Source organism: Aplysia californica, unplaced genomic scaffold (genome assembly GCF_000002075.1).
Source record: "Aplysia californica isolate F4 #8 unplaced genomic scaffold, AplCal3.0 scaffold00331, whole genome shotgun sequence".
Classification (NCBI taxonomy): domain Eukaryota; kingdom Metazoa; phylum Mollusca; class Gastropoda; order Aplysiida; family Aplysiidae; genus Aplysia; species Aplysia californica.
The window spans coordinates 32183-56289 of record NW_004797601.1 but is presented as its reverse complement, the minus strand read 5'-3'; the positions used below and the strand labels follow the sequence as shown (position 1 = coordinate 56289).

The 24107-nt window shown below is 39.9% G+C and overlaps 1 protein-coding gene across 2 annotated transcripts; it reads left to right on the top strand.

Moving 5' to 3' along the window:
* Window positions 1–454: 454 nt before the first annotated feature.
* Window positions 455–20018, top strand: LOC101846222 (ATPase WRNIP1). Of its 2 annotated transcripts, none has more exons than XM_005102570.3 (9): window positions 455–1295; window positions 4973–5167; window positions 7817–7945; window positions 9660–9763; window positions 11144–11391; window positions 13646–13774; window positions 14372–14451; window positions 16497–16662; window positions 17700–20018. In XM_005102570.3, exons 1-9 carry the CDS (start codon window positions 504–506, stop codon window positions 17822–17824), a joined length of 1968 nt encoding a protein of 655 aa, XP_005102627.1. In that variant the 5' UTR covers window positions 455–503; the 3' UTR covers window positions 17825–20018. The 2 variants fall into 2 exon arrangements, with proteins under 2 accessions (XP_005102627.1, XP_005102626.1); XM_005102569.3 differs by having other exon boundaries at window positions 456–1295; window positions 13619–13774.
* Window positions 20019–24107: the final 4089 nt, after the last annotated feature.

The window sequence follows — 24107 nt, the reverse complement described above, 5'->3', positions numbered from 1 at the left end:
GCCAATCAGAAAAGAGGTCAATCTCGTAGTATGCAGTTTGACAACATTGTACCCGTCCTAGAAAGAGTCTAAAACGTTTGCGAAAGTGGTTGATGAAAAAATATAGTTGTGATCATAATTTCTTTATAATATAGTTTTTTAAAATTGAAAATGAAAAAAAAGTTACGCAAAGGCAAGCATTCGATCTTTGCTTCCCAAATTTAAAAATTTTAACATGCTTCATAACGATGAATTTGTCTTTCTTCTGCCCCACCATCTTACAGGAGTAAAATGAACAGTTGATAATAGTACATTCTATTTTCACCAACTTCAATTTACGTATTCTAAAACTGAAATTAAATTAATTATATAATTTTACAGATTTGATTGAGAAAGACGGCCTCCACGGCTCTCTGACACTGAGAGTAGCTTCCCTTTTTGTTTATTTATATTTTTTTTTCCACGATCGCGCAAAACTGAAACTAAAACTCTAAAACTAGACAGTGAAACGGAGCGAATCGAAAATGTCTACTGCAGGAGGAATGGATTGCCCTGTCTGTGGGATTCTTTTTAGCGCGGACACTATTTCTGACCATGTTAATGCCTGTCTCGAAGGTGACTTTAGTTCTACAAGCACGAGTAAGCCTAAAGAGACTCGAAAAAGAAGAAAACAAGCGGACTGGGATTTCTTAACCGGTAACGGCGTTAACAGCAGCAAGACTGGCAAAAAGAGAAGCACTTCATCTGCTTCTCCAAGCGCGCAGTCAGCGAAAAAAGGGAAGGCGACAAGTGGTGCCAATCGGTTAGGCGACAGGTTAAAACGGAGGTCTAAATCTTCTTCAAATGATGAAGACTTTAAATTTGAAGAAGAAACAAGTGATGTTGAATTTGTTTCTGAAGAAACAGGGTGTTGTAATACTAATAATAGTAACGCATCTGCCCAGAAAGACATAAATCAGCAAGCTAATGGTAAAAAATTCCCAGACTTTCAAACTAGTAGACCTAGTAGTAGTAAATCAAATAGTACAAGTGACAGGGAAACTATGACTATTTCTGAAGCATCAGTCACGAAAAATAATTATAAGGGACCCACCTTTCTTGATAGAATGAGAAATTCCAACACTGCAACAACTCCAGCAAGAAAAAACAAGATGCAGAGCAATGCTCCTCTGGCTGAAAGGGTGCGACCAAATGATTTGGCTGACTTCATTGGACAAAAAACAGCTGTTGGAAAGAAAACGTTGCTTCACTCGCTTCTTGCTCATGGAGATAAGGTTCCCTCTATGATTCTGTGGGGGCCACCGGGCTGTGGAAAGGTAATTTCATCCCTCGTAAATTTTCTGGGGAGGACTTCTGTAACAAGGAACCACTATGAAGTAGATATAGGGTTAGGGTTAAGGCTTGGCTTAGGGTTAGATCTAGGTCTCTTCTTTATTGTTTTTGTTGGGGTGATCGCCTGTCACGAAAGTCCTTTCGTTTTCTGTTCAGCAGGTCTTGATAATATTTGAATTTAGGGAAGGACTTTCCTGAGCAAGCTACCACCTAACAAATACTATAAAGAAGAAAATAACCCTAACCTTAACCCCAGTGGCGGTTCGTGGTTTATAGAACTGACCGGCCGTCGTTCACATCAACTTTTTCTCCCTCCCCCCACCCCCATCCTTCACAACACACACACACACACACACACACACACACACACACACACACACACACACACACACACACACACACACACACTCTCTCCTCTCTTTCTCTCTCCCTCTCTCTCTATCCTCATGTTATACCCCTACTTTCGCCATCGCCACCCCCCTCCCCCACTCACACACACCACTGACATTGTTGTAAACATAAAATTATAATGTGAAAAAGCTAAAATATGGTAGTGTCAAGAAACAATATTATGAAGCAAGTGGCTATTCTCCGGCGCTGCACCGGTCAATAGATCGGAAGCTATTCTCTAGCAATGCCCACCGAGCGCGTTTTGTTCTGCCGATTTTTAGCCCCCGCCGCGGGGGTGTTTCGTGGGACACACTAACGCAAAGGTTGTTGTCTTCAACTCGCTCTCACGCCGCTTCTCGTGAATGGATCATGAATAAAACTTGGCAGCCAATCAGAAAAGAGGTCAATCTCGTAGTATGCAGTTTGACAACATTGTACCCGTCCTAGAAAGAGTCTAAAACGTTTGCGAAAGTGGTTGATGTGGTGCGCTTTGAAGATTTTTCGGAGCTGTGATTTGTCAAACTGATTGATACGTTGTACACACCATTTTTCTTTATTTCCTTAAAATTTCAAGCTTCTGTGTTTAGCGGTTTTGGCGTAATCTTTAAAAATGTGGGAGTAACTAAGGGAAAAGCGGCATTGCCATTTTGCGAGTGTTGGGTGAACGACCGGCGGCTGGGAAATTTCCACTGTTGCATTTTAGTCACAATACAATAGATGTAGTTATTTTATTTGCTTGATTGCATGAAAGAAGAATAGAAACGGAAAAGCAAACGTCTTGAGATGTGGTATGGCATCGTGTTTGTGTTATGAAAGTCTATTCCCCCCTCTTGGGAAAGCACACACTTGGACTCGTCCTGTTTGCTCTGTTTGGAAAAGTGAGGCATTAAGATTGTTATTAAAGAGTATGGTACTTATTTAGTCCAGTCTGGGAAGATAGTCCCGTTTATACATTGTTATCGTTCACGCGTGCGTGCGTGCGTGAGAGCGCGCGAGTGTGTGAGAGAGAGAGAGAGAAGAGGGCAGGGGTGGAGGGTACTTACATTTTTGTGACAAATTGATCCAGAGCATTGCTCGGCAAGGAGGAACCTTTTTATGTTGCCAAGTTTCATTCAAATATCATGACTTTGGGAGAAGATATGACTGATAATCTTTGTAAATCTGTAAAGAACGCCACTTTTTCACCTGTTAATGTCTTTGCAACTCAAAAAGTAGGATAGATATTCAGTATCTGACAGCATGACTAGATTCTGCATTAAAAACTGTGCTAGACTGCCAAGTTTCATTTACATACTCCAAGAAATAGGCGAGCTATGACAAATATTGTCTCAAAACATTTTTACCTATAAACGTCTTCAGAACTCAAAAAGTAGGATAGTTATGACAAATCTGAAAGCAGAACTAGATTCTGCACTAGTAAATGTAGTAAGCTGCCAAGTTTCATTTAAATACTCTGAGAAATGAGCGAGTTATGAAGAATATTGTCTCAAAACTCACCAAAGAACGTCCCATATTTTGGGATAAGTGTACCAAAAATTAATTGATAAAAAAATTCGTAACTTTTCTGTTTATTGGTGGATTTCAAAAATTCAAAAAGTTCCATGCTCTGTGGAGATAGAGCTACAAAATGCACCTATTTGCAAACACTTTCTGGCAAAAAAAGGTTTTTCGTGGTCATTGCTCTCCAGCACCGCGCCATCGGTCTATCGGTCTATTACTAATAACTTTGTCTGCTCAGATTTTGAAATCAATGACTAAGCCTAGTATAGTAAGCCTACCTTTCATTATATTGTCTAACATAACTTTATTCATTTTGGGGCGTCCGTTTGCTTTATAAAAATATGATTCTGTTTCTATAAACAAACAAAATTGTGTCTAAAATCCTGTGTAGACATAGTAGCCTATAGCTTGATGGGTTTTTTTTTGTGAGTAATTTTTGATAAACTTAACTGATATTTCACGACCTCAATGCTTTCTTGTTGGGTCTTTCAATTACATGTATTGCTGACAAAATAATACAAGTGTCTGTGCAGCTCAAGACAGTCTCATTCTTAATTTTTTAAGCAGCACAGAGGCCAATTTGGCAATTAAGAGATGCTCTATTCACTTTGAGGGCAGTCGATGGATTTGCCCAGCAGACTGACGTCATTGCTGAACCCAGTGTTCGGTTTGTCCTCGTACGAAGTTCCGCAGCGTGATAGCTTGACAGGAAACGATTTAAAATTACGAGCTGGCGCTATGAACAAACATGAAGGAATGAGGCTCTGCCGCAACAAAACGGCAGTGATTCCCACTTGTTTATTTGAGTGCCTTCAAATCGGCAAGGTGCTTTTTTAATGTTGATACATGTTTGTTTGGATTTACTTAAATCTGAATGAGAATCATCATCAGCAATAAATCGCTTGTTAACAGTACAGCTGACAAAAATTTGCCCGACACCGCCGGTCTTGCCCATTTAAGAAACTGCCCCTGCTTAACCCTACCCTTACTCCTACCCCTAGCCCTCCATTCTATTCTGTTTGATAGTGGTCGCTCGTGATGGAAGTCCTCCCGAATCTAGAAATTCAGTGCTTGTCTGGTGTTTGGTGCATTGAGATTAGACAAACGTTACTGTAGCTTCAGTGGCTTCACTTACAGTCAGTTTTAATAGTCTGCTGGTGCTGCCTGTGACCATATAGAAAGGCACAAATAAAGCTGATTTGATGATTAAAGGTATTCATTTTATCTTTAGATGTACCCCCTGGTCCCCTGACCTCATCTTGTAAAATTTTCTATGACATGACGAGGTTTGAGTAACTTTTATTTTTAATTGACAATATTAATGCTGCACAAACTTTGGTCAACATGAAAGCTTGTTGTATCATGAAATGTTTCAGCTACCTTCTGAAGTTCACCCTTTTGTAGCATTTGTTTTGTCCTGGGGTGGAGGGGGGGGTAGGGTCGAAGGGGTGTGGTCAGTTGTGATTTAAATTCTTCTTAAGTGAATCATGAATGATTTACTTGAATCAGTTGATGGCAGGTAAGTCTAAAAGGTCCGTGACGAATTTAGTAAAATTCATACCACGTTCGTTACTCCAGTCAAGTCTCAAAAGAAATAATTTTGTGATGCTAAAAAAGTCGATGAAACCATTTTTATGTTCCATTCAGTTTCAGTTACTCTCTTGGTAGTGTATATAAAAAAATGTTCTTATTGACACATATATATTCTATGGCTTTTTACATGATATTCTGTTTTTGAATTTATATATTTTTTGTCCTCCCTTGCATACAGACAACCCTTGCAAAGATCATTGCCCACAAATGTAAAGAGCTTGGGACTGCCAAGTTTGTCATCATGTCTGCCACATCTGCCTCCGTCAATGATGTGAAAGAGGCTGTCAAAATTGCAAAAAATGACTTTAAAATGTTACGTAAGAAGACCATATTGTTTTTGGACGAAATACACAGATTCAATAAACTACAACAGGTGGGTACGATCAATTATTTCAGGACTAATATTCAAAGTGTTCTGAAATATTAAATTTTTTATGTTCTTTGCTCTCAAGATCAATAGGTCAAACAGATTTTAAAGTAAAGGTCTGCTGTGGGTTGTTGACTGGTGCTCTGGTGAAGTTTAGTTTCCCCCTTCTTTCCTACTTTCCTACCAGCTTTCATCCTTATCTCTCCTCCTTCTTTTCTTTGTACGCTGCTCATTAGTAATGTAATACCTTTAATCTTCAGCACTTACATGACCTATTCGTTTTGCTTGCAAGTTCCATAAAACTCTTTCTTAAACTAAAAGGCCTGTGATCATCTGTTAAAATTTTCAAAAGACACGATTATGTAGAAGAGGCATGAGAAGCTTATTGAAGACCGAGATAAAAGTATGCTTCATTTGTAAAAGAAGAGGGGCTGACACTGAATGTTTGGTGTAGCCTATCTGTGGGAAAAAGTGATTACTGAAAATTAAACTATGCAGGTGTAGAAAAAATGTAATGGAAGTTGTGAAAAATCTCTAAATCTTTGAATGCTATGGACTTGAAATTTTCAGTCCCTTGATATATTCTCCTTGACTTTGTATCCTGAATTTAACCTCCACAGCCACTTCTGGAAGGCACAGCAGTAGTAAAGCATCTGGTATGCTTTGCAGCTCTTGCTTGGTCCTGAATGCATTACTATAAGATTGTCCATTAACACTGCAAGTTTTCACAAATCAGTTTTTCCAATTCGCCAAATTTACAACATATATAAAGATGTTGAAATGGATGTTTTCTTTTGTGAAATTAATATTTTTTTGCTAACAGAGAGCAAACCTCGTATGTTTGTGAATCGTAAAATATTCAAGAGTGACGTCACATGAAACCTTGTTGGTTGATTTAATGATAGACATACAGTAGCGGGACCATCCCTACAGCGGGACTTTACCGGAATCACCTTCTATTTCCTTATGTAAACTCAATTACTTTTGCTTGGATATAATGGGGCAAGGAAAGTCCCGAACTCGGATACAGCAGGAGAGATCGAGCGAGCTCTAAGTGGGGGAGGGGGGGGGGGGGGGCTGTATCTCTCTTGCCCTTTTTTACTCCCAGTGGAGCACAGGCCATCAACAACATTACTCCAGCGAAGCCTGTCCTGAGCATCTTTTTCTATCTGTTTCCATGATGTCCCCGCTTTTTCAATTTCCACTTGTACCGCTCGCCTCCATGTCATCTTTGGTCTTCCCTTCTTACGCTTTCGTTGTGGGTTCCACGTTAAAGCCTGCCTGATGATGCTTGTCGAGGGTCTCCTCAGGGTGTGTCCAATCCATTTCCATTTCTTCACCTGAATATCTTCCTTTACTGGCCTTTGGCTTGTTTTCTCCCACAGTTGAGCATTCGTGACTCGATCGTACCACTTGATCCCCACTATCCTTCATAGGCATCCATTTACAAAGCTCTGCAGTTTCCTTGCTGAGGGGGGGGCTGTATGTGGGCTCCCAACAGGCAGTCAGTGGTGCGGCGTTGTGATTGGCTAGTCCAGTGATGAGAGAGATCTACAGATGTATACTGTAGAATATGACTGTAGCGGTACCCGCAGCTGCGGGACCATCCTTACAGCAGGACGTTACTGGAATCCCTATGCAAACTCAATTATCTGTGCTCAGGTTTAACACGGCAAGGAAAGGCCTGAACTTGGATACAGCGGGAAAGATCGAGCGAGTTCTAGCTGTGAAGAAGGGGGTTGGGGGGCTGTAGGCGGGATCCAAACAGGCAGCCAGCAGTGCGGCATTGTGATTGCCAGTCCAGTAATGAGTGAAATGGGGCAGGCAGCAGAGTGAGATGGTACGGAGAGACACGTTATGTGAGCAACTTCAAAATTTAAAGTGATGTGCCATAGCCTAGACGCTCAATACCGTATAAGTATAAGAGCGTATAGGCCAAAAAATAAAAGAAGAGGAGAGCGTGTAGTGTGTGATTCCTGATTCATTGAAATGCGGTCGTTTATGCTCAGGCATACACGCGCATCCACTTCACCAGTTCTACTGTAGGCCTACCGGTATGATAGACAGCACAAGCAACAAATCAAGAAAAAGGTAGCTTCCAACAAAGACTAAAGGAATTGCTTCTCACTCAAATTAAAGGCTGAGATAATCAACGAAGTTGACAATAAAAGGAAGACTAATATAAAGCGCACATTTTTATTGATATGGAAGGGATGTAATCGTGTAGATATAAATTAGGAATTTTTCAGTAATTTCCCCTTTTCCTTTCTATAACGGGAACTCGCCTACTGCGGAATTTTTCTTCTGGAACCCAAAGTCTCGCTATAGCCGTGTTCTACTGTGATAGATTAATTACATGTTTTGCTTTTATGACTGAAGACAATATTTTAACCGTTAGATTGCAACTTTGTTGCCCTCGTGGAAGCACATATTATTGCCGAAATTGTCTGAGACAGCAATCCCTTGTTCTGAAGGAAAATGACTGTCTTAGGCAGATGGGTATCTTACACAGTGCCATTACAATGTAAAAAAGACACAAGGGGTGAAATGGGCAGTGGCCGTTTGTACAGGTGGTTATCTTATACAGGTGGCAGTTAGAGCTGGTTCGACTGCACTTTGTTTCATCATTCTTTGTTTTGCTTCCATCCTCATCAGGACGTTCTGCTTCCCCACGTTGAAGATGGCACCCTGACCCTGATTGGTGCCACAACAGAGACCCCATCGTTTCAAGTTAACAGCGCGTTGCTAAGCCGCTGCCGAGTCATTACTTTGGGGAAGCTTGAGGTGAAATTCATTGATTGAATATTTGCTTGATCGAGAATATAAGTAGGTAGCGTAAACACGGTCTTGCGGGCACTCGCGGGCACTCGCTGCCTTCCGACCTCGTGGTATCGGTGAAATCGGGGTAATTCCGATCGCTGATTCTTGGCTCTTTAGCTATAAAACACCAAATGCAGTACGCCTTATAAAAGTTCAGCTTTTCCTCGTTACAATGGTGTAAGTTGTTTATATATCCGATTATTAGGAGCTGGAGAATCGCTGAGGGAAGCGAAGCCCCTCGCGGTCGGAATGCATGGTCGACTGGTTAAAAAATTGACACGTGTGTATTCAAATGCTTCGCAGAAAAAGGGATGATCAAATACCGTCTTTTCTTTGGCGGAAAACTGTAGAGCTTTAAACGGGCTTTCCCGTGGTATATTTTTGGCCTTTGGCGTTTAAATAGAAAGCCTTTAAAAATATCGTCAAAATTTTCAAATATAATTTTTTACGTGAAATATGTAAAATACCCGCCCAACAAAGTGTTAATTAAAAGATCAGTTCATTTTCTATTAGAATAAAGTAATCAGCTTGGAATTATTTTGCATCAATCCTTCCGCGAGACTTGGAAAGCATGTGACCCCCATCGCGGGGTACACTACAGTATAGAGCCGACTCGCTCGCCACGGGGGCCAGTGCGCCGCCGGCTGGGTCAACGCTCTGTGTTTTTGTCAATATAACGACAGATCATCGTGTTTGAGGCGATAAAATACTGATTTGTAATGATCTCAGTCTTGAAAAAACCATTGAAAATACCATTTTCTTAAAAAACTTACATGTTAAAGAATGGTACCAAAATGCTCGGTGGATATAGGCCTTTCAAATGGAACAGATAAATTTGGCATACAGCTACTTTGAAAATTTAGTTTCTGGTATCTAATATAAGTTTTAGAGGTCTTAATCAGACAGATTCATTTTGAAATTTAACACTTCCATTAATGAACACAGTAAAACCTCGGTATAACATACACGGCTTAAAATATACTGCTGTAGGCTGTAATGTTCATTTTCTAAAGCTTCACGTTCCATTACATTTGACAACCATGAGCATTTTGCACTGATAAAATACTGCTGGGACGTTTGTTTGAGATGTTTCTGAGATATATTAAGTCTGCTGGGATGATAATATAGATTATAAAGTGCATTGAGCTTGCCGTTGAGTGGGAATATGTGCTGTGCTGATGCTAATGTTATTTATTGTCTTATGTGTTAATGAAAGTGTCAGTTGTTTCCCGGAATGCTTTGAAATGAGAAATTCTTGCCCTAAGCAAGTCATCCAAACAAAATATTCAGAAACAGAAAGCTCCCAATTTTCACCTAAAAAAAAAAAAAGGAAATCTGGATTATATCTGAAATTATTCAGATTCTACCAGACCATTTATATTTGGATCTCTTTGTGCATTTGTAATTTCACTCTTTCTAAAAAATATCCCACAGTTTTAAGTCAAAATGTTTTAGATCCATTGTTCATTTAGTTGAAGCAAAATGAAACATTCCGTGACCGTGGCACTGTGACCTATGCCCAAGCATAGATTCTATGATAGAGCATGGTTGTAAAGTGGCCCAAAAATGGGATCAACCCTCTAAATGTGTCTGAGTGAGTGCAATATGATGTCTCTATCCTCCCCCCTGCTTCCCTAATCACCCTTTACTGACTTTTAAAATGAATTTCTACGAACAGATAGAGGATGTCAAAGCTATCTTGATGAGGGCTTTGACACAGCTGGAGGTGTCTGTCTTGGATGAGGAGAATGACATGACAGACAACGGAAGTACTGATGTCAGGTATAATGACACACTTGTTGTGTTTACCTTTTGTTATCTTTTGTCGAAAAAACCCCCACAGTCTAGCACACACTTAAGAGAACACACACAAAATGAAACATTGTAAACAGATTTTCAAGTCCCCTTTTTTTTTCGTTCATGCATGCTTTTTCTTCAAATTTAAAACATGTGCATAGGAAAATTTACACATAACGAAAAGATTTCCAGGTCCCGCCGATTTCGCTTTGTGCGTGCTAGAGTGTGGTTCGTGTTTTCATTTCTGCCAATGTGCTCTGTTGTAGCTATGGGTGTTCAAACTTTTGCTGCACATTCTGTTTATCTTGTTAGTGTTGGGCGATTGAATGTTTGATAGAGGTGAGCACATGTTGAGGTTGAACGTTGAAGGGAAAATCAAAGTGCAGTCGAACCTGTTCATAACGGTCACTCAAAATCACAGAGAAAAGTGACCGTTATAGACCGATGGCTGCTATGGGCAGGGTCTGAGTTATGGTCACTTACTAGACTTGACAAAGTCAACAGATGGTGTAAAACATGAAACTTTTATCTTATCTTTACACTTCTATCAAAATTGTTATCTGTAATAAGAGCTTCATGCATTGATTGAACATATAGGCTCAGTCTGAAGACGGGTTGGTAGGAAACTTTTGTCAAAAGTGACTGCACAAGTTTTGAGGTCGAATTGTTGCGAAAATGTCTAACTGGCTGTTTTGGACAGGGATTGCTACAGACAGGTTAAAATTTAAGAAAAATGAAAGGACGTCATGGAAGAGTGACTGTCAGTACAGATGACAGTTTTGGAGAGGTGACTGCTAAGACAGGTCTGACTTTTTTCTTAATGAAACATGAATGTTGGTGAGTCCGATATTTCTTCGGTGTTGGCTACTGTCCACCAGATCAATCCTATAACTGCTACATGTATTGTTATAAGACAGTTTTAGAATTAAAATTAGATAAGGGATGAGAGAGAAAACAGTGCACTTCAATATGACACAACCATTCTCATGTTTATTGGCAAAAGTTCTGAAATCCTTCTTTTCTAGACTTGGGTGCCTAGTGGGGGTTCTGATTTGGTTTGCTCCATCTTCCCTTCCTATCAAGTTGAATCTGCTTTAGCGGCCACCTGTATAAGATCAGACAATCGCCTGTACAAATGGCTGTTTCTTATTTCCCCTCTTTCCTTATTTATTTTTTATAATGACACTGTGTGTAATGTCCACCTGTGTAAAACAACCAGCTTTCTCCTGGTCAACAAGTGGCTGTCTTAGTTAAGTTCAACTGTATGTTACTCCCTTGTAATACCTCTAATCTTTGGCACTTATATGACCTATTTGTGTTGCAGGTACGGTAAGACTCTAACTAAAACTCAAAACTCTTTTTTAGATGTCGTTGCGTTATTGAAGCTGATGCCGTAGAAGTTCTTGCCGGTCTTGTGGATGGAGATGCCCGAGCGGCTCTCAATGGTTTGCAAATGGCCGTGGAATCACGGCTGGCTGAAACAGAAGAAGATGCGACAGATGAGCAGGAGGAGGAGGAGGAGGAGGTCAAGAAAAGCAACAATGTGGTCTGTATCACAGTGGAGGATGTGAAGGAAGGATTACAGAAATCTCATATCCTTTATGACAAAACAGGTAGGCTTTCATCATCATCATCATCATCATCATCATCATCATCATCATCATCATCATCATCATCATCATCATCATCATCATCATCACAATCATGTTTTAAAGTAGAAAAAAAGTATACTTGAAACTTGAATGGGGTTGATCACATTTAATCAGATGTTCGTATAGGCCTGGATGTTCAACGTTTTGCCAGTAAGGCTTCATCGGGAACATAGTATTTGAGAAAAAAATGAGTGATGGCGCCATGGCAACAAAGCATTCCCTATAAGTTACGTATTGGTGCTGAACTGAGCAGGACGGCCCAATTTATGACAGATACCAGACTTCAAGTGTGATGCGATCGAGAAGAAGAAGACGTATTGGTGTGATTTGAACAATATCGGAAAGAGCCGAAGCTCTGAAAAAGAAAAGCTAACTCGTTACTGCCATGGTCCTTGCTGAGCATGTAGATACGTTACAGTTAGTCAAACATAGTGTTGAGAGTTCACGCAGAACTGGCACAAATTAAATTTGGAAAGGGGGGGGGGGTAGAAGATGTACAATCAAGTGCAACAGCACAAAGAAAGGGAAACCCAAAGGTATAAGTCATCATCATCATCATCATCATCATTCCCCTGCTTCACCTTGGTATTGATCAGCGAAAGATCTTGTCAGTATCTTAGTGTTTTTGCACCTATAAAAAATGGCAGCTTGCACTGTACACTTCGCAGGAACTTGAGATTGTTTGAGAATGCTATTAGGTCTGCTGGGGTAATAATGTAGATTGTATATGAGCGTGTCGAGCTTGCTGTTTAGCGGGAAGTTTTGCTATACAAATACTATCTGTTAAAATCTGGTGTGGGCCACTAAGAAGGCTCTCCACCTGTCTCTGTTCTGAGCTATCTTCTCCACCTCCAGCCAGCTGTGTCCCATACGCCTGAGATCTGCAGTAGGCTTTGATGTCATTTATTTTTTATCAGATGCCGTCGAAATTGTCCAAGACGGCCACCCATTGTCAAGAAGAACAGTGGTTGTCTTAAACAGACGGATGTCTTGGACAGTGTCATTATAATACTGTGGAATCCTGTTTTAACGAGAGGGAGGGGACCGGTGCGAAATATCCGTTATGGCAGGATTCTTGTTATAAGGGATCCAGTGATAAATTTAAGGGAAATAATAATGTAGGCCAAATCTATGAGTTCGGCGTTTGGTTGTATCTTTTTATTATTTCCACTGATGATGATTTTGTTCAACGTGACCTCTATGTCTTACTTGTTCAAAAATCGAATCGGGTTTCTTTCTGTAGCACTAGCGATATTGACAGCTCGGCGTTGGCGATCAGAAAGAAAGGACTCTAGGCTAACTCGCCCACTGTGTTGTCCCCTACCCCTCCACATCCTGTGGTGTGTTCCATCTGCTTGCGCACATTGGGTACACACCAAACCCTACCCACATCACACGCTCACTCCATCCCATCACAGCACTGTGACCTTTCCATCCCTGCATCAGAGAAGTGAGAGGCATGGTAGACCTAGATAATCTAGACTAGGCTGGCGTATCACGCTATAAGTTCTGCTTGTCTCTGCGTGCCATAGCCTCCTCACTCATTCGCTCCGGCCTTCATTGTTGGCACACTTGGGCTCTCCCATTCTTTGTTTCGCTAGGTCACCAACAAGTTTCTCAACTGGTGATGTTTTACATTATGCATAATTGGCCCATGCGCTGTGCACAGCAGTAACAATATTCCGCTATAACCGACTTGCATGTTTTTCTGATTGTGCTATAGCAGTATTTTATTTACAAAGATAAAGAAGAGAAAAAACCCCCAGGGTTTTAGAACAGTGTCTTTATAACAGACTTCTCGTTATTTCAGGACTCATTATAAGTGAACTCCACTGTATAGAGAAAGTGTAAGAGGTGACGTGGAAGTGTTTGGTTGTAATTGTAATTTTTATGAACAGCGTGGGCTATTCCTTTGGAAAACATAATAGCCTAAAATAGACTTGATCGCATCCGCAAGAGAACAATGGTCTTAAGAAGAAGGCATAGAGGCTCAGAAAATGTGGCCTTTGTAATAGCTTACTGTTTTTTTCCTGTTTGGGGGGATTTGGTGCTCCTTTGAAGTGAAGTTTTCTGTAGGAAGTGGGTAATTGGAAGTTATCAAAATCATCGCAAAATTGTACAGCTTTATTTTACATTGATCAGGCGAGAAACAGTACAACATTGCCTTGGCTTTTCTTACATTAATCAGGTGAGGAACACTACAACATTTCCTCAGCATTCATCAAGTCCATGAGAGGTTCAGACGCTAATGCTGCCCTCTACTGGCTCTCAAGGATGCTGGAAGGAGGAGAGAACCCAATGTTTGTGGCTCGGCGACTGGTGGTCTTTGCGAGTGAAGATGTTGGTGAGAATGTTTGTGATGTGAGGGGTGCTGACAAAACTAGTTGCTTCACGGATTTTGGCCTGATGGAATGGATACATCGAGTTTATAGGTGGAGTTTGTACAATGTATAAGTATAAAAGAATAAAAGACATGTTGAACTTGAAGAAAATAACATCAATTGAAAATCTACAAATTTGTCTCTAGTGTCAGGCCGAAGGACTAGAACCCAGATGGCCACCGGATTAGAAAAGTTTAGTAAAGTAAAGTTTCTGTTGTCGAATTTTAGGCGATATCCCCATTCGTGGATTGTGAGAAGCAACCCATTTTGTATGGTACGTCTGACATTTATGAATTGATTCTTTTTATTCAAACTTAAAGCCAATTGAGAGTGTATTTAGTTGATTGAGTTCTTTCATAACGAAAGCGTAAAAGTGCTTCATACAAAGAGATCTGCTTTATGAGGTATATCCTTTGTAGAACGGCCTTCAGTTAATAAATTTTAGATTTTCATTACTGTTATCAGTGCATGGTGATTAGTTAGAAAAGCTTTTGACGTAGCTATGTTTGAAATATTGTGTTTTGAAAGAAAATGTGAAATCGTGTTTCTGTATTCTGCAGGGCTGGCTGACGCGCAGGCTCTGGTGCAAGCTGTGTCCACCATGCAGGCGTGCCACTTCATTGGGATGCCAGAGTGTGCTGTATGTAATTATAGAATAAGAAATTTTTTTTTAATGTAACTGTTTTCATGCCCCCACCGACACAAATTAAATCATTAAGGAGGCTGGCTTTTGACCCTGCCTTTCAGGGCCAACCTGAGCTGAGAGGGATACTACATCCCAGCAGAAACAGATACTCCATAAAATCTTTCTCCCCTCTCAGAAATTGAACTCAGGTCTCCTGCGTGTGACATCAAATGTCTAACCGCTATACCACAGTGTGCTGAACGTAGCAGATGTCTACCACTGCCTTAACATTTTCTGCCTGTCTTTTACTCTGCAATATAAGCACCTGAAATTGAATTTTTTTAAAGAATCATGATTTGAGCTTGACAACCATTGTAATCATATTCCGAATTTTTTTAGATGCTTTAAAAGTTCAATGCACTCTCAAGAAAGCTATAGCAACACAAAACCTGGGAGATTCTATTTAGCTGTGGAAAGTACAAAATATATTCAGCCTTATGCTGTCCTCAGGGAAATTCGTGCCCGCAACCCGCAAGTTGCGCTAGCAACTTTTGCCGTCAGCACAACTTTTGCGCAGCTTTTACCATTTTCGTGAATTCGCTAATTTTAGCCAATTTCCTGCAAAATTTTGAAAAATAAAAATAAAACTTTATTAATAACACCGAAATTTTCTTCCACGACTAAAAATAACGACGCCAAGGGGGACAATTCGCTCCTTTGCACTACGGGGTGCCCGCAGCCGCCCAGTGACCCGGGCCGGGTCAGGTTGGGTCGGGATGATCACCCGACTCATCACCTGGGGGGGGGGGGGGGGGGGACCCCCCACAAAAAAAGTTATAATTTATTTTTTTAACCCCCCCAAAACTCCCCGGCTCCCCCTCCCCCCCCCTTTTACGGGTTTTTTTAGGTTTTTCCCCATTTCTAAGGGGCAAATTTTTTTTTCTTCCCCCACCCCACCCCCACCCATTTTTTTTTTTTGGCGCCCGGGGGGGGGGGGGGGGGGTGGTAGACATTCACATTTAACTTCTGATTTTGATCTAACAAAAACTCATTCATGTATTGGTTACTTTTGATTGCAATGAGCATAGCAACAATGTATTCCAATAGTTCCTTGGCATTGTTTTAGCTATACACGTCTTGCAACTTTTCTTGCAACTTTTGCTAATTTTTCTTGCAACTTTTGCTATTTTCAAATGCAACTTTCTCTGAGGACAGCTTATGGGTTCTTTGCAAACCTTTCCAGTGTATCTATGAGATCCCCAAGTTTGGTTTTTTTCCTTTTTGGAGAAATTGCGGGTTTGGTTCAGAACTCTGTTTATGGCTAGACTATCAAAATTTTTCTTTGAAAAAATTTGTCGTCTTCTTTGACATTTGGATTTTGTTTATTCTGACTCATTGTAATTTCTAAAGCTTTGCTTACAATTTAGTAACAATCAAAGAAAAATATAACAGAAACTTTCTTCGAATTGTTTAGAGATAAAACTAACAACAACATTTGCCACTCTTTTCACATGCCTGTATGTATTGTAATATGTGTGTATAACTAATTTCCCCCCCACCCACATCATGTCTTTTTGTACACAATTACAAACTGTCATTTAGATGTGGTTAGCAACTGGTGGGCAGGCAGCTACCGCTGTATACCAGTTTTTGTTCGCTTGCGACTTAAATTCGTGGTTTTTAAAGAAATTTATGAAATCAATTTGTTTGCGAAATGTTAAAACGGAATTATTATTATTATTATTATTATTATTATTATTATTATTATTACAACATTATCATTATAGTTATTATTGATACTAATGATATTTTTAAAATTTTAAAAATTAAATTATCATCATTATGATCATAATTATTATTTTATTATTATTATTATTGTTACAATCATATTATTATTATTATTATTATATCATTATAATTATTATTATTACTAATAATATTTAAAAAATTATTTTGATTAAATTATCATAATTATGATCATCATTATTATTTTTATTGTCATTATTATTATTGTTGTTATGATTATTATTGTTATTATTATTATTTTTGTTTGCTCCCAGGTGAACCTGGCGCAGTGTGTGGTGTACATGTCGCGGGCGCCCAAGTCGGTGGAGGTGTATACAGCGCTCGCCGCAGCACGTCAGTGTGTGAGGGGCCAGGTGGGAGCTCTCCCCAGCGTGCCGCTACACCTGAGAAACGCCTCCAACAAGTTCCTGAAAAGCCAAGGTGAGGGGAAAGTTAAAGGCAGTTTTTTTTATTTTTTAAATATAGGCGTTTTTATACCCCCATCGACACAATTAGATCATTTAGGAGGCGGGCTTATGACCTAGCCTGATAGGGCCAATCTTGGCTGTGAGGGATACTTGATTCCAGAGGAAAGAAGGAGATCCTAGAATTGAACTAGGGTCTCCTGTGTGCTACAGTAAAGCACCCATCCGCTATACCTCAGAGGCCGGTAGAGGCAGTTTGGTGAAATGTTATTTAACAATGAGTCACCATTATGACAGCTACTGTTTGACTTTATCAATTTAGGACAATAGGACTGTCAAAACTGTCCATACCTCCACCTTCTGGCAAAGAGGAAAGTGGTCATCTTGGACGGGTTGTTGTCTTGAACAGGTGGTTGCTAGAGCAGGTTTATTGTATGTATCTGAAAAGAAGATTCTGAAAATTCCCACCCACTTGCCCACCCCTTTCAGATACAAACAGGCACACGCACAAGGCCTTATCATGGCATGTGGTGATGTTGTTATGTTGACTTAGTAATAAAGAAGGCAACATCAGTTTTCAAGTGAGTCGATGCTTGATCGCAGAGTAGTAATGTTATGCACTCTAAGTTTGAGATTTTCACCTCCCTCCCCCCCAGCTGAGAGACTTCAAGAAAGGTGGCTCTTGGTGAGAGGGTATAAACTTACATTTGTGTTGTCAATTTTTGGCCCAAGTAGGTGTTGTAAGGAGATGAACAAGAGAAGAGGGATGCGCGCACACCCAAATTATAGGCTATTCTCATTGTTCACACTGTTTTTGAATCGTCCCAAAAAATTTTTTGCGGATAAGTTATAAAAATAATTTTAGGCAGATAATCTATGGCAGCAAAGGCTGATGTTATTTTGTTAGAGGAAAAGGTTGCTGTTAAACAGTGTTATTTATAGGAAAATTCCGTTACACAAACTTATGTTCCTGTTAGATGGAGGTTGCTTTTATCTGGGTTGCTGTTAAGTGGACACCACTGTATGTAGGATATCTTTGTCTTGTCTTTCCAGGTTATGGCAAAGGGTACAAGTACCCTCCAGCATTTCCAGGTAAGTCCGTGGAGCAGGACTATCTCCCATCGTCCCTGCTAGGTACAGATTTCTTTGTGCCCGGCAACCCTTTCTCGAAGACTTGAGGATTGCAGTCAGAGTCAGGATTTTCATGTTTGGTGTGTTCAAGAATTGTGATGACTGACTGCGGGGATGAAGATTTTATTGGCAGCTGTTTGAATAATATGTATGTGTGTGTGTGTGTGAGAGAGAGAGAGAGAGAGAGAGAGAAAGACAGAGGTAGTGAGAGAGAGAGATAGTCAAAATGATACATCAAACATAATGTCAGCAAGCATTTAAAATGTCGGGACTATCTCCCACCATCCCTGCTAGGTACAGATTTCTTTGTACCAGGCAACCTTTTTTCGAAGACTTGAGGATTGCAGTCAGAAAGCAAAATTTTTCCGAAGAGGGAGAAAAACTGTTTCATTCTTTGAATAGTAAAACCTAAATTATGTATTTTTGTCTTGCTTTTTTCACCATTTGGAATTTGAATTTTGACAAAATATTTCTTCAGTACATGCAACAGAGTATCCTTAAGTAAGAAATTGTAATTTTTTTAAAAATTCAGAATTTTGAACTTGGTATAAAAAGTAGTTGTGTGGTGTGTTTGTTGGTGTGCATGACCTGGTATGTTTCTTTCATATTTTTATAATACCATTTCCAGTGGTAATGTATTCAGAAAGTGGTATTATGCTTTCATTGATTTACACACTTGACCAACGACTGTGCTGAAGCAGCTAAGCGCTTCTCCTTAGCATGCAAGAGACTGTAGTTTGATTCCAGTGTGGGAAGAATTTTTTTATTGAGTATCTGTCTTTCTGCTGAGATGTTGTATCCTTCTCAGCCCAGATTGTGCCTGAAAGGTAGTGTTGAAGTTGAAGCCTGCCTCCTAAATGATTTAAATTGTGTTTTTGGGGGCTTAAAAACACTTAGACTACACTTTTTGTTAAAATCTCTTGACAATGAAGAGGGGAAAAAGGTATACATAAATACTTTTGCTTTATTACAGTTGTTACTTTGATATTACTTATTATTGTTTGTTGCTTGAAGGTTCTATGGAATGAATCACTTTTACCTTTTGTTTTATGTGAATATGTTTGCCTGTGGGACACGCCATAACTTTTTCTTAACAAAAACAGTCTCTGTGCTACAAGTATATTCTTCAACTTAAATGTTGAAAACATTTTCAATTGAATGTAAGAACTGAAACTCTAAGGGAAGGCGCGGGTCTTCAAAATACGATGTTTGGGTCAAAATATCGATTTTCAACTTTTTACATTTTCGGGTACCTGAATATGTTAGGAACCGATACCCCCTGACTTCCATTAGAAAATATTTTTAAAAAATCGTTTTAGGGTCATTTCCTTTAGGGTACCTTCCTCAAAGTAGGACCCATTTTTTTCATCAAATGAGCCCTAAATGAGCCCATAATTAGATGGTGATGACAACAACGTGTCTCCGCGTGACCCTAACATGTTTAATATCGTTGTAACCGCAAGCTTCTCCTCTTCCAAACCGTAAAACAATCTTGACTGATGTGTTTCTGGCAGTTTAGTAATGAAGCAGGACATACGATGCCCCATTTTGTAAATCTTAGTTTGTTTTGAATAAAAATGAATCCCCGGTACTAAAAATTGTGACCATGACGTCACTATTCAGTCAGAGATTGCCGCGCGGTAAGGAATCTTCAACAGTTTTTTAAAAAGATATCGCTACTATTTTCTTTCGATTACAAAAGCCTGTTGGACTGTTTTCACCAACGGAACCACCAAATTTGCTTTTGTGTTTTGGGAAACTTTATCGTGTTTCTCACTTATCTTTATTTTAGTGCACCCTTGTCTTTTTGTATGTTCATTCAATACTCTCCAAGAAGTTGTGTTCAGTTTAGTATACATTTCAGCTTGTTTTTTTCCCGTGGTTTGCCCGTGCATTTACTTTGATGTGTGTGTGGTGGAGGTTTTTTTGGTTTTTGTTTGTTTGTTTGTCGTTTTTTTGTGAGGGGGGATAGATGTTGGTAATGCAGGTGTTTTTACACGTCTATTGACACAATTTAGATCCTTTAGGAGGCTGGCTTTCGACCCTGCCTGTCACTGTCAGAGCTAACCCGGACTAAGATGGATCACATCCCAGCAGAAAGACCCAGCTACTCAAAAGAAAGTCTCAATGCTCAGGAACCGAGATCGAACTCAAGTCTCCCGAGTGTGACAGTGAAGCGCCTCATCGCTTCACCACAGATATTGATTGTTTGTTTTTTGTTAGGGGTATGGGATAAAAAAAGTGAGAAAACGAACACGTATGAGAGAGAGGGAGAGACAGAGAGAGGTGATGTGATGTATAGAGATGATGCTGCATGTAAGAGTATTCTGTGTCACAGATCTCGTGAGGGCATACTTCACGTTTCCAAAAACGTTTGGTCAATATAATATAGCTTGCCTTATCTTACAAGCTTACAATGAAAGGGACGCTGTTATGAACGTTTTGCTGACTTATATACTTGCTGCCGTAGAGTTGAAAATTATTGTCCTGGTGAGGCCACAGTATTACATTGGTCATTGCTATTTCATTCATAAATATAATAGCATTAAAAAGTTCACCTCAATGAAAATTTAAAAGCTTGTACTTATAAGCAAAGCAAACCTTTTGAAAGGAACAAAAGGAATTAACACAAGTGTATGATTAACTGTAGCGTTGTAAACTTATGAATTCCTTTACAGTGAACCTCGTATCCACCGATAGCGGACTTTCAGGGAAAAGAGCTTCAACGGATTATTTCTTATTCATTTCTAATTTCAGCAAACCACAGGCCTCGGCAAAAACACTATCGCCGGGACTGATGTGATATCACTGTTATGACAGAATCCTGTTAATGACGGAAATGAAGTTTTCGTACCCTGTAACTAATGATTAACGAATGGGATAATTCGTCTTAAAAAAAAAAAATTACCCGCTACCTATTTATCAAGTGTATCCCTTTTTTTAACGAGTGAAATCCCCCCCCCCCCCCACCTTTTTCTTCCTTTTTTTCTAGCTTCACAGTTTCTTAGAGATGGGGTAAACATGATTTGAGATGCACATGTTATAGATCTGCGGTAGATCTAACGTTTGGAGCCTACTTTTCATTCAATCTTTTTTTCCTTAAAACATGTCTCCCCACCGCATCAGGAGATAAGATGACGATGTGGTACCAAACTTTGGCCTTGCGAAGTCACTGACTGAATTTTCATAAACACCAAAGTGAACCCAGCTTTCTCCTACCCCCCCCCCCCCCCCCCCCCCCGCCCACACACACACACACACATACACTGTACATGCACACAATATGACACTTCATGAATTGTGTCACAATCAACTTAGCCTACCGTAGGTCACGTAAGTCCACTTCACCGTAAATGTTATCTGTTGCCTTGCTTCCTTTGGTTATACCTGCCGTCTTGTCGATTTGTCGATTTGTTTTAGTTGGGATTTTGTCAATGATTGGACCATTGTTATCGCCGAACATGTCTGTCCGAATGCTTGCTATAAATAACCTTTTATTATAGATTATAAAAGGTCGGATTTATGGATTTCCTGCCATGGCCGGAATCCTGTTATAACCTTTGACTGATATAAATGGGGGTCACTTTACCTCGTCTTTATCAAACAAATATACGAGGGACTCGGGTCCAACGTAACAGTTTGCCCTGTCAGATGACCCGAGCGTTGATTCCTGGTGCAGTTTTCCAACATGAATGAACCCAAACAAATCTTATCTAAGCCACTGACGATCGGTCGACGGGGTGGTGTGAGAGAGGGTGGGGGGAGCATTTGCAAATACGTGTTGTACTCGTAGATCATTTTCTGCTATGGCTTACGGAATGTCACCTATCTGATACACAGCTTCATTTTGGGTAACCAATCAGCGACCCCTTCACAGAAACCAATACACCAATGCCAGCTTCTGCTCCAGGTGAATATATATAAATACATACTTATATATATATATATATATATATATCTATATGTATGTGTATATGGACATACCTACTGTATCATCTCATTCCTAGGTCATAATACATCAATCATACAATCTGATTTTGTATATATAGCAGTGCGGTGGGAGGGGGAGGAAGGGGTATGTTCCAGCGAATTCCCTCCTGGGCTGGGTGACCTGAGTTGGTGCTGAGAAAAACTAATAATAACGATGTCTAAAGAGAGATGAACGTGCCTCATAACAAGAACTAAACAGCTTGTCCTGCAAGCAGCCCCAATGTAGTATCTTCGAAATTCATGTCACACCAATGGAGCACTCATAGTGTTGGTGAGTGTGCTAGACAGGAAGCGCTTTAGTGAAGGAGAGAAAGAAAAGAGGGAGTGGAGGGGAACTAAATTCTCCCCATTTCCCTCTCACTCCCCCCCTCGTCTCTTTTTCCAACTCATCTCTCTCTCTCTCTCTCTCTCTCTCTCTCTCTCTCTCTCTCTCTCTCTCTCCCTCTCTCTCTCTCTCTCTCTCTCTCTCTCTCTCTCTCTATTTCTCTCTGTGTGTGTCTCCCTCTGTGCGTGTGTGTGTCTGTGTGTGTGTGTCTCATCTCGAGTATATTGAATATATGCATACTATATTCAAACACAAAAAAAGAAAGAGGAGAGGTATGGATGATAGACGTTTGATAGGAAAGAAGGAGCGCATCTAACCAGAGCACCCGCCAACAACCCACTAGAGAGAGCGAGATAGAGAGAGAAACAGAAAGAGAGAGAGAGAGAGGGGGGGGGGGGGATTTGTTGTTATCTCGCTATATAATGTCACTGGAAGATTTTATTATTTCCATATATTACTGATCAAGTTCGGGAACCAAATAGAGCTGATAGTAGACATGTTCTCCAGTTTTTTAATGCTAAACTTGGGTGGTGGTAAATTTGGGCCAAAACTTCGGAAAGTATCTGTCTAGCTCTATAGAATATAAAGAGCTTTTGATTCAAGATGTCAAAAGGATCCCAAGATAAGCCAGGATTTGCCATGGTAGCTTGGCATATATGCGTCTGAAATGCTTTGGGGGCCGATATTTTTCTTGTTGACAATCCATAATCCTCTCCATAAAAGTGTTCATCACCGTGTCAACAATGAGTAAACGTCCAAAATGCAACATACAGACAGACTATTTACGAAAAGCTAGCTATTACCAAAAATATGATAGACCATGCTTGTCTGACAGTCCCACTCCTGCTGGACATCCTACTTTATCACCGTTGTCGAGACTTTAGGACGCTCTTTCGTCCCTAAAGTTACAGCAAGTGCGGAGATACTCGATGAAATCATCTTTCGGATACGGAATCGAACTCGCATCTTCAGCTTGCAATGCAAAATGCTTTGCTAATCATTACCAATTATGCAGAAGTGATCGGACCTGAATCGGATTTTAAGTTTAAACTGTCGGCATTATCAGGTATGTTATCAGTCATCTACCTCAGCTAACAGAAGTAGGGCTTCTTGTTTGGTTTTTGTGATGCCACTGTCAAAAGTCAAAGCCGGTTACCTTTGTGAGGACGTTCAAGATGAAATAATTATATTTTAGGAAGAAAAAAATACACCTAACAACTTACACAAATTTTATCCTGAAAATCCCGAAGTGTTAAGAAGTGTTTCTCCTATCGCTTTACTATTCTGAATAAAGTATGACTGTGATTGCCCCGTTTCAAGCTTTGGGATAACTTGGTTCCCCTTTCCTTGCGCTGTTCTCTAGAAATAAATGGTATTATTTCATCATTCCAAACCGTATTCTTATTCCATTTTACATAGTTCTATTCCAGACGAACACTACATTGATCTGTCTTCGGTTGTAGAAAAGTAACAACAATGCGAACGCACTTTTTTTTGCGTTGCGTTTTTTTGCGTTTTCTCTAAAACGCGATATTTTTAGGGGTATGGGGTTTTAGTGCAGCGAGATATCGGAAGCTATTTATAGGATTCCCTTGAAATTTGGCCTCAGTGTGGGTCAATTGGCGTAGTTGCAACCTGTTAAAGGCTTTTTTTGATTTATGGAATATTTTTCATATTACTACGTCTATATGCCTTAGAGGGAGTGATTTTAAGGAAAATTTCGGTGTTTTAGAAAGTCATGAGTTAAAATCCAGGATATCTCGCTTATTATAAACGATGTAAAAAAAAAGCCTCTAACAGGTTGCAACTACCTATACTGAGTGTATTCTGTGAAAATATTAACTCTGTAGCTTTATATATAAGAAAATTACGCCTGCACTAAAATAACGCTTTATAGGGGGTCGTGACACCCTAAAGTGTAAAAATTTGCCAGGAGCGCAGAACTAAGGTACATCTGACTACCTGAATAACGTACAAGACCCCCAAAGTCATATAAAATGCCCTTAAATGATTGC